Here is a 27261-nt window from a genome sequence, read left to right as displayed (position 1 = left end):
GTCTCTGCCACCTTGTGTTCCTTGCAGCATCTTCTGACAAAGCAGAGACGTAAGCACTTTTTCGTCTAAGCCTCTTTTCAGTATTTCCTGTGCAGAAAATAATCTCCAGCGGATGGTAAGCTGGAGAGTGCAGTGACACCAAGACCTTTTAAAGTTTAAATGACTAAATTAAACCTATCAAAGCTTTGCTTCTCCTCAGCTGTTTTGGTACTAAATATAATTTATTCACAATGACGCAGAATATTTGCCTAAAATTGCATTTATTCATACTTTTATAAGTAAACTGAGACCTCAGACAGTAAAATCATTGCTGGAAAGCATTTATTAATGCTATTAGCATCTACCAGCCTCCTAAGAGGGCGCCATTGTTGAAGGTCAAAGCCAGCTGTCCCCTGAGGATAGGATGCTGAATGGTCTGGAACAACTGCCTTGGCCACAAATACGACAATATGGATTCTGTGATGTTGTCCTTCTCGTAAGCAGGTACACTCCTAAGCAGAAGGTGTTGTACACGGCTTAGTGTTACTGTTGTTTCAGTTGTCTCTGATCTACAGTTGATCAGTCGTTCTTGGTTTGAATAAGATGCTTTTAGCCTCTAACACTTAGTAAGATGAGAAAAGAGTCACTAAAAAACAGACAAATGGCCATTGTGGTTGTTTTTGATGGCATTATAAAACAATTTCCATACACTTTATTATGTTATCCAGCTTGTTGTTGAGGCTATTTTTGTCCATCCGGCTCAAAATCGATCCACACAGCCCACTGTCACTCGGTGAAATCTGCGTGCCAAAACCAGATTATTATATCGTTTGAAACACATAGATTGGATTTAATGCTTAACATTTACAAATCATCCAAAGGAAAACTGCAAGAAGTATGACATCCAACAAATTTCTACGCTCTACTCCATTCTGTTTGAGGTCACTGAGGACTATTTTAGGAAGCACACTGAGGGAGAGACTGTGTGCACCTGGACAGGTTGGCAGTTTGTCACAGGTATTACAGAGAAACTGGCATGTTGTGCTTTCCAATAGCATTTTGCTTGCTAAGCTGCAAACTTAGAACTGAGAGATATCACTCCACCAGAATGTATCCTTATGTAGGTCGGGAAAAGTTGTTTTTTCTTCTATATTTGATAGAATGAAATGTAGGCAGAGTTGCTCTAAGCTCATCTTATGCACTCAGATGCCAGTAATTTGGTTTACCAGCTGTGAAGATCCCTCAATTAGTTCCACGTTGCTGTCACATTATGTAATTTATCAAATTTGCTAGCTTGCAATCAATCCTCCTCTCCTTCCACGAAAAAGATGATTTCTATCCCAATTTCTCACTTTATAATCCTCAAGAATAATGCTCCCTCTTGATTTGTTTTCTCTTTTTGATGTGAAATGTGCAAACAAACAGCCAAGGAGTTGGCTCAGTGCTGCAAGCATACTGTATGTACAGCATCGGGTAACACAGAACAGGGTTTAATTACATCCGTGGCAGAGTTTTCCCTGACTGAACTTGCGCACGCTGCCACATGTCTAGTTCACATGACAATAATTGTGATCCCCTCTACACGCACATGCCTCCACCATTGTCCTTCGTATTAATGTGAGCTGGACTTTGTCCCCTTGACATGGCTTGATTCATGTGAGACGAGACACAGATACTGAATAGTTGATGAGCTGAGAGAAAGAGAAAAGAAGTGAAGGGGAGGGGGCAGAAATAGAAAGAGGCAGCCAGAGAGGAAGGGAGGGAGAGAGGGACTGAGCAGAGAGGCGGGTATCCACTCGCTTCGCTCCACATAGCTTCAGTAAGCCCTGAGGTTGGGAGGCTGGATGTAAAATTACCTTGTGATCAAAAAGGGACGTCAGGATTGCTGGAGTCTGACTTCACTCATCCCAAGAAGAAGAATAAACAGCAGCAGCAGCAGACGAAGGATGGCCTGCTCGTTCAGCTGATCAGAGGGGACCTCTAAGGGACTCGCTATGGAGAAACTAAAATGTCCCGTCGTGGGACGCTCCAAACTCACCTGTGGATGGAGATCCCTGCTTCTCCCACAGCTGAACAGACAGTCGCTGTACGTGTACGGCAGCGAGGTGGCCGTGGAGAAGGAGTGCATCCGGCAGCTGGAGAGCGGAGTCTTTGTCATTCACCCTTTCAGCCTCATGAGGTATTTAATAACTCTGATAGAATCAGGCCAGTCCCGTACATCACTTCCACTGTTTCTTTGGACTATTTCTGGTTCATTGATGTAGATGATTGTAGATGATTAATGACATCATTTCACACTCCAAACAAAAAGTACCCATCCACGCTCGAGCCAATATTCCATTACTGAGTCCTGTGATTAAATGCCAGATACTCTGAAGTTAAAGTTTCACAGATTCTCTGTTTGGTTTTCAATGCAGAAAACCTAAACTTTTAGAGGTTTGCACAGGAAAAACAAAAGTGAATTCCATCACCTAGTGTTTTGAGAATTGTTATTGCTCATCTTCTCATCATTTCAATCAAGAAAGTAACTCAACAATTTCGGTAAAATGATTCATTAGTTGCAATTTTTATCGCATTACTTGATCTTTACATTCTATATTTCCGTCTATACTGTAAACGTCCTGCTCACATATGTATTGCATGTGACAGATGTTTTTCTTCCTGATATCTGTTCCATTTTTCGCCCATTACGAGCTTTTTCTCATTCGAATATATTGTAAATAAAGCTAAAATAACGATATATACATAAACACGAGTTGGGGATGATTTTTGCCCGCCATACTCTTATTTAGTCGAGAGCAGTTTAAGGTGATTAGAAGACGAAAACAGATGGTTGAAATGACTTCTTTAGGAATCAAGTTTTCAGAGATGGCTGGTTTTTCTTTATCAGTGGAGCATCGTTAATAGTCTGTAAGGTGATCATGTGGAGTGAAAGCAGAGAGGCAATGAAACAATTGGGATCAGAGAGCAGATATTCGAGCCCGGCAATCTAAACCTTACTGAGGAGATGTGCAGTTACATTATCAGAGTATTTAGTGTGCATAAATCAGCTTGATTTACTGGCTGCAGCGGGACTGTCTAATGAGTTCCTTCTGGCAGATGAACTGAGACTTTCCACTACAAGCCTACATGGAAAACAAGATCTGAGAGGTGCTCAAAGGTCCCTTACACTGACATGATTTATGCTTTGTGATCTGTCTCCCGTAGGAGCTACTACATCATGTGCATGATGGCCATCACATTCCTGAACCTGATTGGGATTCCCATGGAGATCGCCTTTCTGGATGGCAAAAGCGGGCTGGCATGGGAGAGCTTCAACGTGTTCTCAGACACTCTGTTTCTGATAGATGTGGTTTTAAACTTCAGAATGGGTATCATAACAGAGGACGCAGAGGTGAGAGTGGCTGCGCTCTATTTTCAGACACAATCTGGAAGACGATAATCCCTCAGGCTCATACAATCCATCTCTGCTCCATCTGTAATCTACTCAATACACGGAAGGCTAGATTAATCTCCCGCTGAGCTCCATCAGGCCACGGGCAACATTGGCACCTGCTGTTTGATTTTATAACAGGGATTATGATGTTTTGGTTAAATGAGTATATATCATTTACTATTAAGTATTTTACAGAGCATATCCCATTTATTTCCATCGGCTCATGGCTTTCTGGCCAATCACAAACGGCCCATCTGGGGTGTTTCCCACGCAAACATCTGGTTCTGCCAGATTTATTCTCAGTCGGTTTCAGTCTGTTTCAAATATTCACAACACTTCGGTGATGCGGTCGAATGAACGTTTAGTTTTTCGAGCAGCCTTGTCATCTGATCTGTCGTTGACACTGTTAATTTTGAACTTGCTCCTGACATATTGGTTCGGATCGGATCCTACATTATTCATGTGATCGTGGCATATGCTACGCAGTGTCTTCATCCATCTGCTCGATCCACTGCGCCCTTCTGTTTTTCAGGAAGCTATCCTGGACATCAAGCGGATCCGAGTCAGTTACCTGAGGACATGGTTCATACCAGATGTTATAGCAGCTTTCCCAATTGGATACATACTGCTGTTTGCGGTAATGATGAACGGACTGTTAAAGTTAAAAGCCAACAGTGTGCTGCAGTGCTCACAAAGCAAAGATGCACCTATTTTAGAAAAATTTCATTATGATTTATGTTTCAAAAGTTTTGTACAGCACTTAAACAAATCAGAACTAATGGATGTGTAGTAGAATAATGTGTATTGATGATAATAAGCCGTGAAAATGCACATTTTTTAAAATTCTATTCACAGGACTTACAATACCGAAATGATGACAACCCTACCAAGACCAACAGGATGATGAGGATACTGATGTTCGTGCGGATCCTCAGCTTGATCCGGCTGGCTCGAGTGTCCAGACTGGTGAGGTTCTTCAACGAAGTGGAGAAGGTACGTTCAAACACAGACAGACCACAAAGCTCACCTCTGAAAGTTCACTCAGCTGTTTGATGCCTTACCACAAATCTGACTCTGACCACTCAAAAAACTATTTAAAGAGCCGATTATTGTCAGATCTTGAAACTGAAGGAAATCCAAGGCACTCTCCTTTAGAGAAAGTTAAAAAGCCTTTATTGTGATGGCTTGGTCATACTAGACGTTTAAAAGAAAAAGGGGTCTTTTAAATGTCTAGTATGACCAAGCCATCACAATAAAGGCTTTTTAACTTTCTCTAAAGGAGAGTGCCTTGGATTTCCTTCAGTTTCTGCATCTTCAGTTTTTCCCTATCCAAAGAGCACCTCAACCAAACTTTTTTTGAGTCCAGGAAGCGCTCCTAAACAAACTTTTTTTATTGTCAGATCTTCTTTGTCTGTTTCTAATCCAACACGTTGAGTGGAAACATTGGACTCCACTAACAAAAACTTTATGTCCATTTAAATGTAACAGTAATTCACTCTAAATCATAGTTTTTGTACTGATAATTCATGACATTGCATGTTCTCTTTTTTGTGATTCAAAACCTTTGATAATCAACAACTAGTAGCTTACATAAACAGTCTTTACTGCATGGTTTGGTGTCATGCTGCTCACTCTGAGTTCCTGCAGTCCCTGAAAACCAGGAAACCTTTTAGTTTTCAGGACTCGGAAGTGAACTGTCAGATCTCCAGTTAGAATGGCAAAAACAATTTGGAGTCACAACACAGAGGACCTTCCTGAATGGAAATAGTTGGTAATATTACTCTTGCAATTCAGTCTCAAAGACGTTCCATAAATGTTGCCATCAAATGCATCTTTGGTTTTTGTCGATATTTATTGGAAATCTGGCCAGACCGAGCCATTCTTGCACTGGTGTGCCTTGTGTTCATGATTGTGCGTTTTTGAAGTTTTGTGTGGATCGATAGGTAGGAATTTTATGCAGGTTTAAGAGACTTTGAGGAGTCCCTGTCTGACCCATTGTGTTTTGACCACAGATCCAGTGACTAAACAAAGTAGGAACCTAGTTACTGCAGATAAATACTGTACTTTTGAGTGTACAGGGTACCTTTGAGATGGGGTTTGCAGCATTGAACATTTCTGAATGGTTGAGTGTCTTTTTTATGCGTAAAAACAATCAATCTCTGCTAAAACTATTAACACGTGTTAACCTCACAGTGTTACTGTTTCTCAGAGATGGGACCAAGTCACACATGTGCAAGTCTCAAGTAAATCCCAAGTAATTTTTTCATGGGCAAGTCAAGTCAAAGTCAAGTCACCTTATTATTGCAATTTTACCTGCAGAATCTGATCTTAATAAAGTGAAAAGACTAGATATAAGTAACTGTCAGTAAACATCATTGGCCAATGTGTCCAACCTGTCCACCCCGTATCATATCAAGCTAACTTTAGCTAACTACCGACTAGGTTAACAGGATAATATTAGCTAATTTGACAAGCACTTACTGGTCAGAATGGATCTGCAAATGACGAACAAAGTTCAAAGTTATACTAGATGCTTAACACTCAAGTCATTCAAGTCATCGTGTCTCAAGTCAAGTCAAGTGCCGAGTCTTTAACTTCCAAGTCCGAGTCGAGTCTCAAGTCTTTTATTTTTTGTCAAGTCAAGTCACAAGTCATCAAAACAGCAACTCGAGTCGACTTGAGTCCAAGTCACAGTGACTTGAGTCCCCTCTGCTGTTTCTGAACACAATACTCAAACATTGGCATTGATCACCTCGAGTGGATGAGGGATAAAGTGAGCACATGCTGTGGCAGTGAACAAATCAGTGAATTAGAGAATAACACCCGAACCTGAACACAACCCTGAGGGAAGGTGCAACATTGCCATTTTTTAAAGGGAATTCTGCTGAAGCGCAGTTCCTACTTTCACTGTCTGTGTCTGTGTACTACAGTCAACCCCGCAGCCCCAACACAGCAGCAATTAGAGGTGTGTATTTTTTACACTTCAGACTCATTCGCCTGATCTTCGATGACTTTAGAACTCAGTGAACCCTGCAGTGAAGTTTCTCAGATAAAATGCCTGCCAAAGAAAGTGCTGTGTCCCTTTAGTCAATATGCAGTTTGTATGTCATCTTGTGTTAGTTTTTGGTTATGTATGTTCAGTCAGTTTTCTTAGGTTGTTTTAGAACATTCAGCACAGTTACATGCACGGTTAACTGGACCGTCGTTCTTGTCCTGGTATGCATGCACGGGAGGCGGTGTGAGTGTATTAGATGCCACAATGCTGTCGCCTGTCTGAGAAATTGTTCAAGACATTCTGCCATTTCTAACTTTGTCTGTGGGAGACCATTGGACGTGTAAGTCGCTCGAATGGGGAGTTTTGTGCAGCTGCAGTTATTAAATCCGGATTTTATTAGAGCAGAGCGACAGTCTGAAAATGCTTTAAGTGACCACGGGTTGACACGTGGTTTTAATAAGCTGATTTTTTACATTTCTGACACATTTAGAACAGAACAAAATGTGAATTAGAGCAGCTTTATTGGGGATTCAGATGTATTAGAATAAACCTACTTTTTTACTAGATGATGCAAAAAGATGGAACTTTAAAGCACGTTCAGAGCATTTAGGTCCCTTTGAGTGTCAATGAGCATGTGCATGATGGAGGGATTTGATCCCAAACTGCTTTATGTTGTGTCAGCCCTGCTTTGAGTACCTTGATTTTGCCTTTACTCACGTGTTCATTCCTTCTCCTGTTCTCAGTTTGCCACTCATCTCATCCTTTGTTTTGATCGGGAGTAACTTGGAACCATTTTTTTTTTATTGTTGCATTTTCATGGACTATGCCACATTCATCTTGCACAGTTGGGCTCTGATTTCTAACAGTTATTACAACCTTTTGCCCATACTTGGCCACTTTTCCTGTTAAAGATAAATAACACAGTATATCTATGTATTCAGAATTAATAGTTGACGTGGAAACACAAATAATTAATGGAAATGATTAAAACTGGGTGAGCTGACCGCAGTTATATCTGTGATGGGGATTGTTTAATATTTATGGTGCAAATTAAGTGGTTCAGATAATCTGACTAAACTGTTGACTTGTTTACAGCCTGTCGGATCGTTTGGCTGCTCATGTTTCTTGCCACGTCGGACTTTGTTGTTGTCACTTTGTCATTTGATGCCCCCAAATCTAAACAACAGCTGACAACTTGCAACAGCTATGCAAGTAACACAGAAGTTTGGATAAATCTTCTGACTTCTTCATGAAATTATATCCATGAAAGTAAACCTCAAACCTTCACGGTAACTTGATAGAATTGGTTCAGATTCTGCTCAGCTTTGATCACTGTTGTTATTTCAAACCCAAACTGTCTTCAATACTGAGTTTTAGGTAGTTTTAAGGAACACACGAATTGTTTAGCCAGAAAGAAATCATATTCACTTGATATTTTCACAGTATCGTTTTAAGGTCAGAGAGTCGGCAGCATTTCACACATCTCAGCCAAGACAAGCTGACAAGATGATCTGTACTGAGTATAATTTGCTTGCTAAATGTCATGTCTCATGACGTCTCTTCTTGACAGGTGTCAAATGCAAACCTGGAGGTGGTGCGCCTGTTCTTCCGCATCTTGTCTCTCTTCATGATGATTTTTTTGCTGTGTCACTGGAACGGCTGCATCCAGTACTTTGTGCCCATGCTGGAGGAGTTTCCCAGCGACTGCTGGGTCAGGAAGGAAAACCTGATGGTAAAAAAAGACTGTTAATGTTGATTGATGTTAATGAGGTACTTGTGAAGAGGCCTGTCAGTCTGTTTTTTTTCTGTCAGTGTAGAAAATTGCTAATTTTAGAAAAGGTTAAGCTGAATATTTCCTTTTTCCACCAAAGGAACGAAGAAAAAGCCATGAATAAAAAACTACTGTGTGAAATGCAGCAAAAATAAGACTATTAATGGTACATCAGAAGTCTCTGATTGTTAATGAAACATATAACTTATTAACTTTTCTTTTCTTCCAGAATGCAACAGTCAGCGTGAAATACTCCTGGGGAGTTTTCCGAGCTCTCTCCCAGATGATCGCTCTCTCTTATGGCTCAATGGACGCTCCGACAAGTGAGGATTACTTCTTTTTTTTTACTGCGACACTTAAATAAATCAGGTGGAGCTGAAGCTGCTATTGTTTTCATCACCAGATTACGTTGAGATGTGGATCGTCATGGTCAGCATGATATCCGGTTGTCTGATGTACACCGTCCTCGTGGCCAACGCCACGACCATGATCGCCAACGTCGACCCAGCAGCCAAGGAATACAAAAGCAAGGTCCTCATGCTTCACACTTAGGCCCAATCACAATTCCTTCACTGGAAAAAATGCCCCTCCAAAAATAAGTAAAAAAACCCAGCAAATAGACAAGAAGTTTTTGCTTGAAATAAGCAAAAGAAATCTGCCAATGTAACTAGTGAAAATTGGCTTGTCAAGATTTCTTGAAATAAGATGTGATAAGACTTTTGAGATAAAAGTGATCTTGAAATTAACTTAAGAACCTCTTCAATTGTCAAAAAAAGCTTGTTTCATATGATATGTGACTGAAAACAATTTGTTTTCAAGACTTTTTCATTTAACAAGATATTCAAGATGTATTGTCTTCAAACAAGTCCCCACATCTGGCTGAAATGGTACTTGTTAGGCAGTTGTGTCTTATATTAAGACAAATAGACTTTGATTTTTTCCAGTGTTCCCTCTATTTTGCAGAAATGCCGCTTTCCTTCAAGCATTTAAGGAGTGATGGCCGTCTGCCCCTTCAGTCAGGGTGTTGGAGGCTATTTGGAGGGCTCAATAACTTCTGCTGCTTGGTTTCTTTAAAGAAAAGTGGCATCTGCCCTTCGTGCTAGAATGAGAAACAGAGAAGTGGAAGAGCAAAAGGGGAGGAACTGGGATTGGGTTTTGCAATGTCTTTGCAAATACAACTACTGAAACTTGCACTACTGTGACATTTTACTCTCAAGTTTGTATTTTAAGAGGAAAAATACGTTTGTAGAAATATTCCTCTCATCGTAATACTTTGCGGTTGTGGAAAGTGGACACATAAGTACATCATCATCACTTATTTAATCATGACACACATCATTAGGACAAGTCCCATGAATTATGTGAAGGGAGGTGTCTGAAACTGCTGTGACTCTCAACAGATGAGCCGTTTGGAGCACTACATGACCTTCATGAAGCTCCCGCCAGAGTTGCAGCTTCGCATCAGCAACTACTACCAGGCGCGCTACGGAGGGAAGTGGTTCAATGAGAAGGACGTCATGGATGTCGTGTCCTCATCACTCAAAGAGGTACAGCTGAGAAATGAATGCTTTTGTCTGATTTACAACCTCAATTCCAAAAAGTTGGATATGGAATCGGGCTGTGTGAATAAACTGTCTAAATAAACAGAATACATCGGTTTGCAAATGCCATTAACTCATATTTTATTCACAGTAGGACACAGAAAACATGTCAAATGATGAAAGTGATACATTTTGTGAAAAATATTTGCTCATCTTGTATTTGATGGCAACAACAAATCTCAAATAAGTTGGCATTAAGAAAAAAGGCTGGAAAAGAAAGTGGTACTAAAAAGAAATAGAGGATGTGATGCAACTAATTAGGTCAATTGTAACATGATTGGGTACATAAGATGGGCAGAGTGTCAGCAATCTGCAAAAACTGCATGTGTAAACTTTGGAGCAGTTTCAGAGTAATGTAAGACAGAGTAATGACTATTCCATTATCAACTAAACACAGTGTTATGAAAAGATTCTGAGAATCTGGAGACGTTTCTGTCTTTGAGCCCTCAGGTATTAAAAAAAAGATCTGATTCTCTCCTGGAAATCACTGCATGGGCTCAGGAACACTTCCAGAATTCTTTTTGGGAATCATGGATGCTGCATCCTGCAGTCTAAAGAGGAGAGGGGCCATCCAGCTTATTATCTTAGTTCAAAAGTCTGCATCTCTGATTGTATGAGGGATCAGTGGTGTACATAATGGAAATGTCCTGAAATGTATAAACAAGTTATAGAGCAACATATGCTCCCATCCAGATGACGTATTTTTCAGGGAAGGCCTTTCATATTTCAGCAAGACAAAGTTAAACCACATACTGCATCTATTATAACAGCATGGCTTCATAGGAGAGGAGTCAGGGTGCTGGACTGACCTGCAGTCCAGACCTTTCACCACCTGAAAACACTTAAAATACAACAGAGAAGACCCAGGACTGCTGAGCAGCTAGTTTATAATCATTTTATTTGTTTTTTCAGCAAATCGTGACGGTGATGTGCAGCCGGCTGCTGAGAAAAGTGCCCATGTTTCAGAACAGAGACGAAACCTTCATTAATGTCATCCTTCTCAAACTGGAGTACGAAGTTTTCCAGGAGGGAGACGTCATTGTTCGTCAGAATGTCCCGGGTGACCGAATGTTCTTCATCGACCACGGCCAGGTTGCCATGGAGATGGATTCCTACGAGAGGGAGCTGTGCGATGGAGACTTTTTTGGAGGTAATCTCATAAAATCTTAAGTTACGTTTGATTAACACTTTCGAATGTTTTCTTTCCCAGATTAATCACCACATTAATGTTTTCATATTTTAATGACCAACCTATTTGGAAACCATGAAACTGTGGGAAAGTATTACCAGCAAGCAATGAATGTGTCATATATCATTTTCACATCTCAATTTCAGTTTTTATGGGCTTTTTTTGGCAAAGAGTTGTTGCAGTTAAGTTGAATCCTGGCTGGAGCCCTTCTGTGTGGCGTTTTTTTCTCCATGTGCTTCCTCCCATCGTCCAAAAGCATGCACGTTAGCTTAATTAGTGATTGTAAACTGACCCCAGGAGCCGGTGTGAGTGCACAGGGTCATTTGTCTCTATGTGGCCCTGCGATGGACTGGTGACCTGTCCCTGTTGTCAGTTTTGGATTGGATTGTTGATCTGTCCTGCAACACATTTACATAAGTCTGCATATATAAAATAATTTTTAATAAGCAGATGGAACATCGTAAAGGAATTAAGAAGTTTAACTATGAGCACCAACCAGATCAGTCTCCATAGCAGCATTATCTGATGTTAAATATGGCTCTAAGCACTGGTAGAATTTTTTCATATATATATTTTTTTTGCATTAAATTGTATTTTTCTATTGACTCAACATCTTTCTACTGAGCTCAGCCTTTCTCTGCTTGGTTCTCCACTTCAGACAGTATCCCACACATAGGCTGGAATCTTCTTTCTTTCATTGTGCTGCTGGGACAAGCTGCAGTGACTGAAATGGGTCACAGAACTCCCACAAATACGAGTGTAGAGAGATTATTGCACTAAGTGAGTGTGTTACAGGAGTGTAAGATCATTTCTGAGCAAACAGACGGACACTGTGAGCTACAGCTCACAGAATGCTTTCAAATATCAGACTCAAAGAGAATGAATCCATTTCTTATCATTTTGGGAAGTGTTTTTAAATTCTCAGGCTTTCAGTAGGAACAAGCCCTCTTCCCCCAAAAACTCAGCTACGTCTGGTCATTTAATTTAGGATTAATTGTCAGAGCTCATCCCCTTCATTAGGGTTTACATGCTCATTAATAACGGTCTTCTGGTTCCTTCTGTGACTGCAGAGACATGTGTGCTGACCAAAGGCAAACATCTGGCCACAGTGAAGGCGCTGACTGACTGCCAGTGTTTTTCTCTGTCCTGGGACGACTTCCAGGATGTGCTTCAGGGCTTCCCAGATGTCAAGAAGGACATAGAAAAAATTGTCCTGCTCAGCTCATCTGAGGATGGACTTCTGTAAGACGGAAAAAAAAAAAGAAAGCACGTGGACTTTTTACTTCAAGAAAAAGACAAAAGCTATGCAGTTACAGGGCATTTTGTTTAGTTAAGGGATGGACAGACTTGGATACAAATGGGACACTTATTCATTTGTGAGATGGACAATTTAGAATATTTAGTCAGTCTAGGAGTCATTTTGTCTTCTTATCCATCAGTTATCAGCAATAAACAAAAACCTCACTAGTAAAGACAGTCAAATATGTGGTCTCAGCCTTCTTGTTGTTAAAGTTGCAGTTTAGCATTGATGTTTGCAGAGTTTATCCACTTCCAGGAAGGATTGGAAGATTCCTCATGAGATTCTCAAAGGTAGGGGGGAAGCCAGATCTATCTCCAAAGCCTTGAAAAAGATTCTGGATGCACCCATTATCTCAGGTAGAGGGAAAAATATGTACCCAACTGTATTCCATGAAACCAGTCTTGGACGATGTTGCCATTTTATGTGTCTGGGAACCTCAGATATCCGTCATTAATGTAATCTCACCCAACCCTGTCACATAATGATGTTTTTTTTAAGGACCGTTTTGGGTTTTCAGAGACTCAATTCAAAGGTTTTTTCCAAACGTAACCAATTTGTTCTGTTCCTTTAAACCTAAATGAAATAATTTTGGTGGCTGAATCTAACCAAACAGTTAGTTAGAACAAAAGTAAAGAGGAATCAATAAGTGACTTACAAGAGACTGGAACTGAGGTGCTCAAGGTGAAGCTAAATGAATTGAAAAAAGGATCACTCCTTCATTTATACGTCTGCCTTTTTGACAAGGCTTGTGCAGGACAAGGCACGCAGTGTTGCATGTTGCTGGAGTGGGTTTAGGAAACCGTGAACAACAGAAATGATAACCTTGATTTTATCTGGCACAGCTCCACAGGACCCCTGAAGGTGTACGTCCTTTCTGTCCTGTAGGTTGCATGTTAGCGCAGCCTGAAACACAAGCCCCGACACCTCGGGGCTTGTGTTTCTGAAGCACAGATTTTAGCACAAAACAGAACACTTTGTCCACTTTGACTTAGCAGACCTAAAGGACCAACACCAAAACAGCCAAGGGCAGCCCACAGCTCAGATTGTTCCACATTATTCACCCGACCGCTCACAAGTGGCCGCAAAACACCATAACATGTACATGTGCCTTTCCAAAGAGGTCCCAGAACCAGGTTCAAAGCTTTACTCATCACTGCCCACTGGGAGTTTCACACAGATTGTGCTGTTTCTTAAATTCTTCCCCAGACAAAACAATTAACTTTTGTGAAACTGCCTCAGATCCTTACACTTCCCTGCATTTCCCACACTCTTTACGCTGATAGCAAGGACGAGTTTCACTGCAGCTACCGTTCAATGCGTCTGGACTCTGAGGTTCCAGGATAATCAGACAATACTTGTTTAATGTGTGAACAGGCTTAATGTTTCATCTCATTGCTCTTGACAGGACCCAAGTTGCAATGTGCCAGAATTTTGCTTTAAAAAGGTGATAACTTGTGTTTATTTCCTTTTGAAATAACATTTCTTTAAACATAGCACACACTAAGGTGACATTGAAAGTAAGTTTGAATGATTGTTGCATGATTTGGTGAATATAATTACAAATAATATGGGTGAGAACAGCAAGTGATTTAATATTTCATCCAAACAGAGAAATGGTGCCTGACTCTGCCTGACTTAGTGGAATCTGTTGGAATATTCCAACCTCTCCAGCAGCTTCTTCAGCAGGTAGCGCCATGTCCTGGTGAATCTGGGATCCTTTATTCCACAATGAGTTGGTGGAGGAGGAGGCATCTTGGGCAGAGAAACTATCCCTATGAAACTACACTTGGAGAGCAAAGTCCCTTTAATATTCGAGTTCCTAAAAACGTCCTGGCTTTAGTTCAAAAGCCTTCCAATGTCCAGAGTTTATCTCAGTATACACCAAATCTTTAATATGACAGTTAGTAGGAATAAAATGTTCTATGTGAGCCCGTGCATCAGAATAAAAGGTTGACATCCTTTAAGCTAAACCCTGTTCTGTTTCAAAGAAAGAGGTTTTACTGCTGATAACAAAACAAGAGAGCAAGTGAGGACAAGATTAACAAAAGCGCCGCGGTGTCACCAAACTGTCGGAGGTAAAGAACAAAAAAACACTGCGGTGTCATATCAGAGTCAAACCCACACCTCCCAGCTTCTAACGTCAACTTGTTTCCTGGTTCACGAGGCATGAGCCTGAGGATGCAGCCGAAATGTGTTCTTAGAAACAGAAACAGAAAAATGCAGGTGGAGTTCATAATAAAGTGACATCTGGCACAGGTTTAACTACTAACTTAGATCCATCTCCCATCTTTAGCTGTATGACATCCAATCTGGGGTTTTTGTTAACTGCACTGACCTCAGAAAAGAGTTTAAGAACTTCATCATTATGACAGAATAGGGGCTCATTAAGATCGTTTTGGCTCACAATCTAAATCTTAGGAGAGGTCTCGATCCTTTTATTCTTTCAGAATATATAATAATCTTTGCAGATGCCCAAAAACTTCAAACAAAGAATGAGATCTAGAATGAGGCAATGTTAGTGCTTTGGGAGCAACGGTTGGAAGGGCTTTGTGAAAATGAACTGATACTGGGATTGATAATGACCAGCAATTATAACAACCAAGGCTCACCAATCTGGACACTAGATTTTTACGGATTACGGTACAAGTTAGTTTAATATGCCTTTCCGTCAAAGTAACCTCACACCATAAACCCACCTGGACTGCATGATGAGGGCAACTTTAATGATTTTTTCCACTTCATTGACAGCACCTTTAAAGGGCTTTTCTATAAGAGTATTTCACCAAATCAGTCCTTAAAAAGAGCGCTGCGCTGCACAAACCGCTCGTTGAGCTCCAGTTTCAAGCAGATATTGCTTCAGTATTAACGTAATCCATCGAGTTTGGCTCCACACTCTTAAGCCCCTTATTAAGTGGAGATTCAAGGATAAAAAAATAAAAAATCTTCTTTGTAGCAGAGAATGACAACAACGGGTCCAAATGGACACTGTGAGGTAATATGCGAGTTTATGTCTGATGTTAACAAGCAACTGTGTCCAGTAGTCTGTCGTTCTGTCGTCCCTCTGAGCGTAACACGCAGAATCAGCCCGCCATGACCAGAGCAGGCGCAGGCTTATTTGTTACGTAAAAGCAATTCTATGATTTTCTTCAAAACTTAATCACAGGCAAATTCTATGTCAAGCCACCATTTACACGGTTAAGAGCAGTAATCAGGCTTTGAATCTCTGTTTTAATTTAGGTATGAAGCATGAACCGTGAGCCATGAAAGCACTGCTGTTGCTCCCTTTAAATGGAAGGAAAAACATTTGTTCCTGCGTCGGCAAAAGGAAATTTGCCAAATCAGCTCACAAGGAAAACAACGGAAGGTCACAGCTCTGCAGCATTAAATATTCAGTTTATTTTCATACCAAGAAGATAGATGCAGCGTGCTTTAATCCCCACAGGAACGCAGTGTTTTTCTGTCACATTTATCTTTTTGGGTCTGAAAACTGAATATTTAATCCTCTGCTGCTGGAGTTCGAGCATGTTTCCATTCTTTCTATGGAATCGCATCAAAACATCAGCTTAGTTTGCTTATTACATTATTGATTAGCTTCAATTAAACCCAGAAAAGTCTCATACATCAGTGCGCTACCAGATTAATGAGTCAGTTATTTGATGTTGTGTATTGAAGTTCCAACTTTAAAGGTTTTATATGCAAAAACGATACTTTTATTTATCATTTTTCCTTTCTCAGACTTTGTGTTTGTGTACTTGTGAATCTAACTTTGTGAAGTTGGTGCATGTTGTCCCTCAATCACAGAGTCTTAATTTAAGGATTAAGTACAAGACAAGGTTAAGGTCAGTGAATGCATCATGTCAGTGAGAGATAAAACTACTAAAAGTGTGTGTGTGTGAGTGTGTTTGCTCAGAGAAAGGTCACTGAGTTGCTGTGTCAGCTCAGGTTTGCCTCTGTATAATGACATGTTAAATCAAACTTTAAATAAACAGAGACGGTGAAACTTTAATGACCTCTGCTGCTGGGGAACCACACGGCCCTAATGCCATCACCCCTCCACCCTGAGCGCGGCACCATCACCGACCTTTGCACCAAACTCCCTGCAGCTCGCAGCATTTGGACCAACACTCCCATCAGATGGTTGCAGAGCCTCTGCATGCACTAAAAAATCTTCTTCATCTCCATCTTGGTGAGATCTGACAAGGAATTTATGGAATAAAAAACAACTTTAAATGTTCTTTAGCTATGAAACTAAACTTAAACGGTTGCTTGTAGCTCATTTTAGTCAACAGAATTGTGTAAAGCTCAGTATGAGCTCCATCAGATGGAAAACTTAAGAAATAAGCAGATTATGTTTATCAGCAAATATTGGAAGAGGTAACAGTAAGTAAAGCTGCATGTATGAGGACCAGATTCTGTTTCCTCACAGCAGTACCCAGCTGGTAGCAGACCACAGCCAAGTTGACCTCCAGCTGGTTGACCTCCTGGTCTTTCTGCAGGCTGTTGCTCGAGGTCCTAATCAGTGGGGTCCAGGCTCCTCTTATCCACCTCAGTTTCCTGTACTGGGAATCTCTCGGCCAGATGGGAACAAGTGCTCTGGACCAGGACCCTGCACCACACAGATCCCTGATTCCCTTTACAAAAAGTGTCTTCCACGTGTGAAAGCAGGCGGGGAATCAGGGTGTGAACCGTGGTCCTGAGCAATGTTCTGACAAATTGTGTTTGCTCTGTTCATAAATTATTGAAACAAGTGTTTACCCAAACAAAACTGAAGCCCACAGTGTTTTCTTTGCAGCTCACCTCAGTTGTTTGGTGTGCAAAATTAAAATGACCCTCAAAGTTTGTCCTCTGTTTGTGTACTTTATATATATAAATATTTAACCTGTCATTTAATCTGTTGTAATTTATGACAGACATCTTCATGGTAAAATATTATGTTTCAACATAACAATCATATTATTTCAATAAAAGTTTTTTTTTTGCTTTTCCTTGCTTAAATTTATTAAAGAAAAAGTCATTTCACGTACAGATATTGGGCACAAACAAAAGTATCTGTCTTCTAAGTCACAAATTCTAAACTCAGAAAGTCCTTTCATATTTACCATAGCTATTTATGTGTAATGATATGTATAATCTAAGAGGCATTTGAAAAAAATACGTTGAAAAACCAGCAGATACACATGTTGTTCTTCACATATATCTATGTAGAAAAAGTTACTGGCTTCTATGGTCTTTGTCTCACATTTCTGGCGTGCAAGTTGTGTGACCCTGTGCTGGAGTGGTGTCAGTCCACCTCCTTGTCACGGCCGAGGTGCCCTTGAGCAAGGCACCGTACCCTCCATGCTCCCTGGGCGCTGTGAATGGCTGCCCACCGCTCCAGTTTATGGCATCTGTCTCTATGAGTGTGTGACCCTGTGCATGAGTGTGTCAACAGGGGCCAACCAGGATGGGTTAAAAGCGGAGGACAAATTTTGTGTGTATGCATGACAATAAATCTGATCTTAATCTTAATCTTAATCTTAATCTTATGTTATGATATTATATATATATATATATATATATATATATATATATATATATATATATATATATATATTATATGTTATTAAAACATCGGCCCAAAGAAGAATTCCTAACACATATGATCCATGTTATCTTATCTTATCACAGAACCTATAGCTCTGAGGTCTACTGAAAGTGCTTAACCTAGAGCATCACATTCTTATACAATTCTGACCAGGAGTTGATTTTCATTTATGCCTAAACAACTCACAGCAGATCAATTAAAAAAAAAAATAAATCGAAAATAGTAGTTGCAACTGAGCCCCTTTCATTTAAATAAATCAGACTGTAACAATTTGCATGGGTTTTAAGATGCTGCAGAAGCCGTCAAAATGCAAACGTAAGTGATTTCAAGATTTGATAATCCAAGGCATAAAGGGAGTAAGAAATTATATGAATATAATAAGACATGCATCAATAGGATGTAAAATTATTGAGATTGAAATATTGAATAAAATCAAAATCACAGGGCAGCTATAATATATGATTTAGATATTTAATCCCAAATGAAATTGAACAGAACATGGTTTAAAACAGTTCCAACTATCAAACATAGGGGGCGCAAATGTGACAAAATACGAGTGAAACCGAAGAAGAAGAAACTACTTCCGCAATAGCCGGAAGAGGCGCCAAAATCAAAACGTTTTTTTTTTTTCCTGTTAGATGAGAGAATATACAAACAAACGGCTGGTCACCTTTCTCAAACTCGTGAATTTATCTTGAGCAAGTTGAATACTTTGAGCTCTTTTTTTTTTTTTTTAAAAATGGATTCAACTTCCCAATTCTTCTCCAAACTGAAAAAGCTGGCGGTGACTCTGGAGTCAGAAACTTCCAGGCTCCAACACTCCTTTGAGAACCGCAACAACGACGGTGACAGCGGTGAGTTATCCGGCCACAAGCAGACCTGCGGTGCAGCTCCTTCAAATCAGCCACTAATACGTTATTTTGCTCATTTATGTTTTTAATATAAGTTCGTTTTTATTTCAGAAAATCAAGCCAGGGGGATGCGGGCGTATCACGAACTGAACAGTGAAGTCGGGAATCTAAAGGTAGCTACACCTTTTACCTTACATCTAAATGTGTCGTAGTTTAATTCACGTCCTCAGTAACACACCAACAAGCACAGTCATCAGTCTGTCAAAACTATTTAAGTCGTGTAAAAGACACCATGTGGCTGATACGTTGCCATTTATGGCAAATTACAAAATATAACTGATAGAATTTATTTGGAGCAAACAGCTAACATGAGACATGACGAGTGTTCTGTTTATTTTTTTTATTTTGAACTAAGTTTTGACTATCCAAAACAACTGAATTCATACACTTTTACTCTTTTGTTACCAAAAAGACCAAGAGAAACTCATCCATGCATTCATCTCCAGTAGACTCCATCACTGTAACGCTCTTTTAACTGGACTTCCCAAAAAGAGCATTAAACATCTGCAGCTCATCCAGAAGCGCTGCTGCTGGAGTTTTAACCCGGACTAAGAGATCTGAACACATCACAGCAGCTTTAAAATCTTTACTCTCGCTTCCAGTCAGTCACAGAATAGATTTTAAAAGCCTGCTGATGGTTTACATCTGTGATATGTTCAGAGAATATAAACCCAGCAGAGCTCTTAGATTCAAGGACTCAGGTCAGCTGGTCCAGTCCAGAGTCCAGACTAAACATGGAATAGCAGCATTTAGCTGTTATGCTGCAAATAAGTGGAACAAACTGCCACTGGAGATTAAACTTTCACCAAATGTAGACATTTTTAAATCCAGGTTAAAAACATTTCTGTTCTCATGAGTCTGTACATGAAATCTGCACGATATCTTTGAACTTATCTGGACCGTTGCTTGTTTTTAAATTAATTTAAATTATATTATTTGTTTCTCTTTATATTCTTTTATGTATTTTTAATGCTTCTTACACTCCCTGCTGACATGCTTTTATTTTATGTGAAGCACTTTGAACTGTTTTGTACATGAAATGTGCTACAAATAAATTTGATTTGATTTGTTATGTCTTCGTGTAGGGGAAGTTTCAGAATGAGCTGGCTGAGCAGAAAGCACGAGATAATGAAGTGAGCAACTTCATTCAGGCCTGTAGAGTGATGGAGAAGAGAGTCTCTGATGACATCCAGATGCTCAGGACACACATGGGAAAATATGGTTATCAAGCTCCCTGCGACAGCCAGAAACCAACCAGTGAGTCACGAATACAGCTCGCAAGTGAAAATGACTTTAAAGAAGTTTACTAACTCTTTGGTCTCTTACGCAGAGCCCAAAGATCAGGAGGCAGGTGCTGAAGTTGCAGAAGAGGATGAAACTCTCTCGGCAGTAGGAGAAGAGGGAAGCCAGAGGGAGGATGAAGAGATTATTTTCTCGTCGCCTCAGAAAATGGAGCCCTTCACCGATGTGTTGCGAACCCCTCAGCTCTCAGACTTCGGTCTGTCTGAGCTGCAGCTGAAGAGAGCTCTGGCTGGGGCGGAGTGGTGCTCTGAAGTTCCACCTATGCCCGAGATGAGCCTCCCACACCCTGCACTAAACACACCCGCCCCGCCCCTCCTGTCCATAACTCCTAAATGCGCCCTGCGGATGGATGACGATGAGCTGCAGACACCCCAGATGCACGACTTTGGCATATCGGAGCACGCCAGGGGTCTGTTTCAGAAGAATGTTGAAAAGCCCCAAAGGTAGATCACAGTGAGCTGTCGCTAGTATAAGAAGTACGGATAGACGCAGAGCTTTATTAGCAGCAAGGCTTGTAGCAGTACTGATACAGATATCTCAGTTTGTGGTCACCGTGTTTGTTGCTTCATCAGTGTCCTCCTCCAACAGACTCCCACAAGACAAACCCGTGCCACCAATTGACTCTTTAATGGAGAGTTTGCAGACAAAAGGTATGAAACCATTAAAGATTCCTCTTTATCTGAATTCAGAGGTGAGTCACGAAAGCCTCGTTTCCACTATGCAGTCCGGTACGGGTCGGGTCGCTTTGGGGTCAGCTTGCGTTCCCACTGTACAAAGGGGACCCTCAGGGGTGGGCGGAGTGCGTGCCGAAGCGTAAATAGCAAATAACAGCAAATAACATCCATAATTTGGAACCACCTCCAAGCTTCTTCAGCTTAATGCGACACCGGCTTGCGGTCCGGTTGAAACCACTCTCTGCCATTTTTGCGGCAATCAGCTGGAAAACTTTTTGGTTTGGCACAGCGCCATCGAGCTCCCGCTGCACAGCCTCCTCACCAACAACGGAGAGCAGAGCCTGGAACCGGTCCCGTGTGCGAGGTACCCCAAGCAGAAAGGTTACAGACATGGTAACGGGTACCATGGTAACGGGTTCCATGGGACCGGTACGCTTTGGGGGTAGTGGAAACACTGAAATAAGCGAACCGACCCGTACGACCCGTACCGGACTGCATAGTGGAAACGCTGTAACTGACCCCTACACCGGTTTCTTCCTGCTGTAGGGATGAAGCCAAGAGTGTTGTCATGTTCTCCTGCTGTATTTCGTTATCTTAGAACAGTTAATTAAATGCCTGGTTTCTGATGAACGTGCCTCTGAACTTCTATTGGAAGGACTATCTATCTTTGTCACCTTTTTCATCCCAGTTCGGTCTGTACCAGAAACGAAGCTCCTTAGACGGTCAACATAACTGATCACGGCTATATTTTTCCCCACCTTTTGTTAATCCTCTACTTTTGCTTTAAATTGCACTAAAATAGCAACTCCAGATTTGTTCTCTCTGTCATCCATCTGTGTATTAAATTCTTATTAAAGTTATGAAAATATTAAACTTCTAAAACTTTGCTTTCATTCTTGGCTGCTGCAGAATCGTTGCAGTGAGACGTTTACAGATGCAGATGCGCAGATTCTTACCTTATATTCTTGTTTTTACACAAATTAAAGCACAGTAACAAAACATAACCTGCATTTCTGCCAGTGCTGTAGATCCTAAATGCTATGGCCTGAAACTATAAGAAGAATAATATTACAGGAGATGCCTTAAACCTGCATAATTACCTGCATAAATTATCTCTTTAAAAGACAACACTGCAGTGACACCTGTTTTGCCTTTTTATTAATATTATTTTCCTTGTTATCTTTAGTTGACAACATGGCGTCCCCAGAACCGCCTGTACTTTGTAACCCAAGATTTAAGATCAAAAAGGCAAACGGTCACTGCTCCCCACCGGCTCAAAGCAACGGTGGCCCAGTTGGCCCCTCCGACCTGCCTTCCACTCCAGACGTCCCAGCATTCGAAAGCGCATATGTGAACCGACTCGTCAGCACCAAAAAGGTCTTAAAAGCATTTCACTTTCTTTGAATTTAAAGTCATGTGATGATTAATTGCCTTGTTCTGATCCAAACCTTCAGCTCAGAGTTTGTGCCTTTTTAAATGTGTCTGCAGAGTGCACGGCGGCCTGGGCCTGTCAACAACACCTTTCAAAATCAATCGTCTCCTTGTAACGGAGTCACAGCCTACAAACACGCCTGGGAGTACAATGTGCCAGATATATCCGTCTTCGATGTGGATGTCGATAAGATGCCGGTGATGCCAAACCTGGAGTCTGCTTTAGGAAACTCTTTACAGAATGTAAGATCAAAGGAAAGAGTTTTCTCCAATCAACAGGTTAACTCCCAACATTTGCCAAGCTAGAATGATGCTTTAAAGCATATAAAACCTTCAGAGACACGACCAAAAACAGATTTTCACATGAGTCACTAAAAAAGACAAAGATAACCCAGTTAACAAAGGAGACAAAAAATATAGTAACCTGGAGAATTAGCATTTAAGTTGAGGGTGAAATTCCAGTTTGATGGATGTATATCTTTTGGGTTTAAATTAGCCTTGTGTTTGGATGCAGTGAAACTGCATTTAACAACACTGTGAAACATGGTGGTAGTTCCATGGTTTAAGCCTGTTCTGCTGCTCATTGATGGAGCAATGGATCCTGGATTATACCAATGAACTACAAAGGACGTCAGGACATTTGTCTTTGAGCTAAATGTTAAGAGAAAGTAACTTTTGCTGCAATATAATGATAAACAAAGATGTTCTTACTCCAAAAAAAACAGATAAAGACAATTAAAGGTGATATATATATATATTTTTCTGTTCCTGGGAGCATATATTACAACTAAACAACTCCCAAATTTCCCCATTTGTTTGAAAGTTCATCAACTAACCCGATTTTCATTTCAAAATTACATCACTCCTTAAGTTCAGTCAACCTCCTCTGCTAAGCTTCGACCTCTTTGACCCCCCCATCGGGTATTTTCACCAAAGCCTGTCTCGTATATCTCAGTAAGACCTCTGAAAATTGTGTCAATTGTTATAAAAAGGGGATATGTCTCCTTAAAAGTTAATGTTTTGAAATAGGCAAATCAAAATCATAACCCTGAGCCAATAGAAATATGGTGGACCAACCAGCTTAGCTTAGCTTAGCTTTTTACCTGTGCCACATTCACCTACAGAGAAATGGAAAAATCCTGAAGATCGGTGAGACTGAAAAGGCGGAAAAGGACCCTGCTGTCAGTCGCCTGGAGCTGGATGGACTGACCCAGGAGTTCAGCCTGGGGACACCTCGCATCAGGACAAACTTCCAGGAGCCAAGCACCCCCGAGATGCCAGACCTCAGCTCTGTTACGCAGGATATTTGTAAAGTAAGCGCCGACCACACCTGCTGATTGTTCCATATTCAAAGTGTCAAAACTAGATTTCAGACTTCTTTACATCATTTTTTTTTTTGTGCAGCTTGTTACTCAGGCACAGAAGAAGAAGGCAGTTGCTGTAGATATGCATCCACATGACCGTCCAGAAAAAGACAGACGCGGGTAAACTAACTTCTAACCTTCCCAACAGCTTTAAAAACATAAGGGTGTCAGTGGAGAACGGAAAGTTTCACGTCAGGCCACGTCAGACTTTGTGTAACTGGTTTATTAACGAACACACAGCTGTGTGTATTCTGAATTTAAAGGATAACTGCGGTATTTTCAACATTAAGCCTCTTTTCTGAGTCGTCTGCAATGTTTTAGAACCCCCCCTCACCGCTTTTTTGATGTTTACTGCTGTCTCCAGTATTTGCCTAATTTTGATTCTTCTCAACCTGCTTCAGAATGGCAAGTCATGTGCATGTCCAGAAAGGTCCGTAAAAGCACAATAAACGTCCGTTTTCAAAATAATCAACTCACCGGAGTGGTTACTGGTGTGCACTGGTAATCCATATCAAATTTCGTGGCGAAAAGTTGCTTCTGTCGTGTTTTATTTGACATTTTGTACTGGATGTTCGTTGATATTACTAAGAAAATAGTGCGAGCATGAACGAGCTGCCAAATAAAACACGACAGAAGCAACTTTTCGCCACGAAATTTGATATGGATTACCAGTGCACACCAGTAACCACTCCGGTGAGTTGATTATTTTGAAAACGGATGTTTATGGTGCTTACCGACCTTTCTGGACATGCACATGACTTGCCATTCTGAAGCAGGTTGAGAAGAATCAAAATTAGGCAAATACCGGAGACAGCAGTAAACATCAAAAAAGCGGTGAGGGGGGTTCTAAAACATTGCAGACGACTCAGAAAAGAGGCTTAATGTTGAAAATACCGCAGTTCCCCTTTAACACTGACTTGTTCATTAAGAGATCGAGTCACTGCTAATATTCACGTTATTTTCTTGGGTTTTTGTTTGAAATGTGCTGAAATTTGATCAGATCCACCAGTAATCCAGTCGTATACGGATCTACAGTATGTTGTTTGACCCATTGTTTCTCCAGCTGTGGTCCATCTTTCCTCCTCTGCTCCACATTTGACCATTTTTAGCAATCAAAGTAATAAAAAAATCAGCTGTGGATGCATTTCCTAATCTATCCTCACACCTTCTTTATGTGAATTAAGCTGTGAATAAGTGAATCCTGTAAAGTCCTGAGCCCAATCAAACTGTATCTGTGCTGCATAAAGTCATTTAAGATGGTGACCTGACATGTATTTAACTTCAGCAGATTAGTTTAGCAGGTGAGACCTGCTGAATTTAATTCACGTGTCTACATTGTAATAACGTATCCTTCCATGCAGTCCTCTCCCACGAGCTGAGAGTCTGTCCGTGGTGTCGCAGAGTGAGTTTCAGACTTTACCAAAGTACCTGAGGCGAATGGCTCTGAGCAGCCTCAACCAGGCAGTCGACAACATCAACAGATTTAAAGAAGAGCGTCAAGGTCAGTGCTGCTGTACGCAGGATCAGAACCCAAGCTAAGTGTACACGAACGAGCCTTTTGGGATAGTTCGCCTCTTTTGACATGAAGCTGTATGACATCCCATACTAGCAACATCATTTATGAACATTTTCTTACCCCCTGCTGCGTCCTGTGAGCTGAGTTCCAGGCTCGTTTTGGCGTTGACAAAGGTAGTCCGGCTAGTTGGCTGGGGTTTAAAAAATAAAGCGTTTTGCTTCTCAAAACAATATGCGTTCAAAAGAGTAATACATTTGCATCACAAAATCGTTCTCCAGGAAAAAGTCAGACCTCACAATCGCTTGGCCCTATTTTCTCTCCCTTGTATCACTGCCACCTGCCGACAGCCGCGCCTGTTACGGTGTTTGCTGCTCGGTCTGCACTTCGGTCTACACAGCAGGCAGTGATACGAAGGGAGAGAAAATAGAGCCAAGAGATTGTGAGGTCTGACTTTTTCCTGGACAACGATTTTGTGATGCAAATGTATTACTCTTTTGAACGCATATTGTTTTGAGAAGCAAAACGCTTTATTTTTTAAACCCCAGCCAACTAGCCGGACTACTTTCATCAACACCAAAACGAGGCTGGAACTCGGCTCACAGGACGCAGCAGGGGGTAAGAAAATGTTCATAAATGATATTGTTGGTATGGGATGTCATACAGCTTCATGTCAAAAGAGGCGAACTATCCCTTTAAACAACTGCAGCAGTTCAGGGAGCTCGTTAAGTGCATTTAATTTACTATTAAAGGAAAAACACAACGATTTTTACCAAAGTAAAAACACATTATCTTACCAGGTAGTTTGTGTTACCTTTAGTAAACGTAACAAATGACGAGACCTCGGCCTCAAACAGCAAGTAAAATGGTTGATGATGCCTGGCTCTGTCCAATTAATGGGCTAATTTAATTATCTAATTATTGTATAAGTGACCGGGTCGTACTCAAGACAACAATGTCTTCACATTATTTCCTTAGTTTCAGATCCGTCACAGATGTTACCAGGATGTATTTTCATCAGTTTAAAGTTTTTTTTTGGCTTCACCTACAAACTACAGCAACACAAGTGAATTCCTGTTAGATTTAGCTGATGCAGCTGTTTGCAAACAGCCTCATGAACAGCTAAGACATGCAGTTTGTTGAGATGAAGAGCCTTGTTGAAAACAGCTGACGTAGCAGCTGGCTCCTTGTTCTTTGGTGCCCTCTGCAGGAGGAACTGAAGAGTTCACGACAGAGGAGCTGAAGAGGATTATCGACGTCGGAACCATGGCCCCGGTGTACATCGTCTGTCTGAAAGAGCTCAAGAGGCTGAACCAAGTAGACGACGTTATGGACGTTTACAGATTGGTCGCACGCCGCTAAAGGTTGCCGGACTTAATGAAAGCGTTCATCTTTAAGGTGCAGAAATGATCTGCTGAGAGGAGTCCGAGCTAATTATCCACTCCAGAGAAAGTAGGTTAACGTCTTTAGTGTTTTGAATGTAAGTAGTTCCGGTGCACGCTGCTGTTCAACGGATGCAAACATGTTTCTGCACTTAATGCGAGCTCTTTAAACGAGTAATGGAGATATTTGACAAAAGAACAAGTCTCACTAATGATGGATGATAGATTCTCCTCCTCAGTCAGAGTGTGTCCATTCATTTTGAATGCCCTGAAGGCACCCTGGCCTTAGAAAACACCTAAGCTGTTTTACCTCTTTTACACTTTTCAGCCTTGGATTCAGTCTGATTTAAGAATGCAAATTTGTACATTTACTGTTATGGTCTATCTTTTCGCTGCTTTTTCAATAAATAAATAGTTCAACACGTCACAACGAATCAGAAATAAGTCAAATTCAGCAAAAGCAGTTCGGCTGCCGCATTTATACAGTAGAAAAAAGTTTGAATGTTGTCAACTTTGTGCTTTCTTTATATAATTTAATGGGGAAAAATAAGAAAAACTTAGTATTATAGTTTAAAAAGTGGGGATGTCATTGATTATGCCTCAGATTCTCACAGTCGTTGATGCAAGTACCCTTCAGAATATGATATAAAAAGAGCATTCTTACATTTTGTTTGGACACCAACTAAAAATAATCGTCATTCGCCACCAGATTTTTCCCGTTTTATTGCATTTTGTTTTCAGCCTTCATTCCCAAACCTGCCTTGTAGCATCAAGAATTTCTGCTGTTCACTTGCTCACTAAAGGCAAACCTTCCCTAAGAAAAAGCCAC

The 27261-nt window shown here is 40.8% G+C and overlaps 2 protein-coding genes across 2 annotated transcripts; both read left to right on the top strand.

Annotated features, from left to right (window-relative positions):
- Positions 1–1758: 1758 nt before the first annotated feature.
- Positions 1759–12442, top strand: hcn5 (hyperpolarization activated cyclic nucleotide-gated potassium channel 5). The gene is made up of 10 exons (XM_075478760.1): positions 1759–2158; positions 3187–3373; positions 3948–4052; positions 4271–4408; positions 7981–8142; positions 8411–8504; positions 8585–8712; positions 9582–9728; positions 10695–10932; positions 12042–12442. Exons 1-10 carry the CDS (start codon positions 1974–1976, stop codon positions 12215–12217), a joined length of 1560 nt encoding a protein of 519 aa, XP_075334875.1. The 5' UTR covers positions 1759–1973; the 3' UTR covers positions 12218–12442.
- Positions 12443–18487: 6045 nt separating this feature from the next.
- Positions 18488–26819, top strand: ska3 (spindle and kinetochore associated complex subunit 3). Its single transcript, XM_075478759.1, has 11 exons — positions 18488–18709; positions 18818–18879; positions 19852–20023; positions 20097–20511; positions 20657–20718; positions 21929–22119; positions 22231–22416; positions 23298–23486; positions 23578–23657; positions 24899–25038; positions 26261–26819. The coding sequence occupies exons 1-11, from the start codon at positions 18595–18597 to the stop codon at positions 26410–26412; spliced, it is 1764 nt and encodes a 587-aa protein (XP_075334874.1). The 5' UTR covers positions 18488–18594; the 3' UTR covers positions 26413–26819.
- Positions 26820–27261: the final 442 nt, after the last annotated feature.

The sequence above is a fragment of the Odontesthes bonariensis genome, chromosome 12 (genome assembly GCF_027942865.1).
Source record: "Odontesthes bonariensis isolate fOdoBon6 chromosome 12, fOdoBon6.hap1, whole genome shotgun sequence".
In the NCBI taxonomy this organism is placed as follows: domain Eukaryota; kingdom Metazoa; phylum Chordata; class Actinopteri; order Atheriniformes; family Atherinopsidae; genus Odontesthes; species Odontesthes bonariensis.
Note: the sequence above shows the minus strand (reverse complement) of the source record. Positions and strands in the feature narration are given on the sequence as shown.

What these genes read in the sequence shown, in the direction of transcription:
- ska3 (XM_075478759.1), top strand. Translation starts at nt 18,595, where the DNA reads ATGGATTCAACTTCCCAATTCTTCTCCAAACTGAAAAAGCTGGCGGTG. An exon ending in AATGTTGAAAAGCCCCAAAG is followed by an intron (nt 20,512 to 20,656) that starts GTAGATCACAGT and finishes CTCCTCCAACAG; the next exon opens with ACTCCCACAAGACAAACCCG. An exon ending in TTACGCAGGATATTTGTAAA is followed by an intron (nt 23,487 to 23,577) that starts GTAAGCGCCGAC and finishes TTTTTTGTGCAG; the next exon opens with CTTGTTACTCAGGCACAGAA.
- hcn5 (XM_075478760.1), top strand. Translation starts at nt 1,974, where the DNA reads ATGGAGAAACTAAAATGTCCCGTCGTGGGACGCTCCAAACTCACCTGT. An exon ending in TCATAACAGAGGACGCAGAG is followed by an intron (nt 3,374 to 3,947) that starts GTGAGAGTGGCT and finishes TCTGTTTTTCAG; the next exon opens with GAAGCTATCCTGGACATCAA. An exon ending in TCAGGAAGGAAAACCTGATG is followed by an intron (nt 8,143 to 8,410) that starts GTAAAAAAAGAC and finishes CTTTTCTTCCAG; the next exon opens with AATGCAACAGTCAGCGTGAA.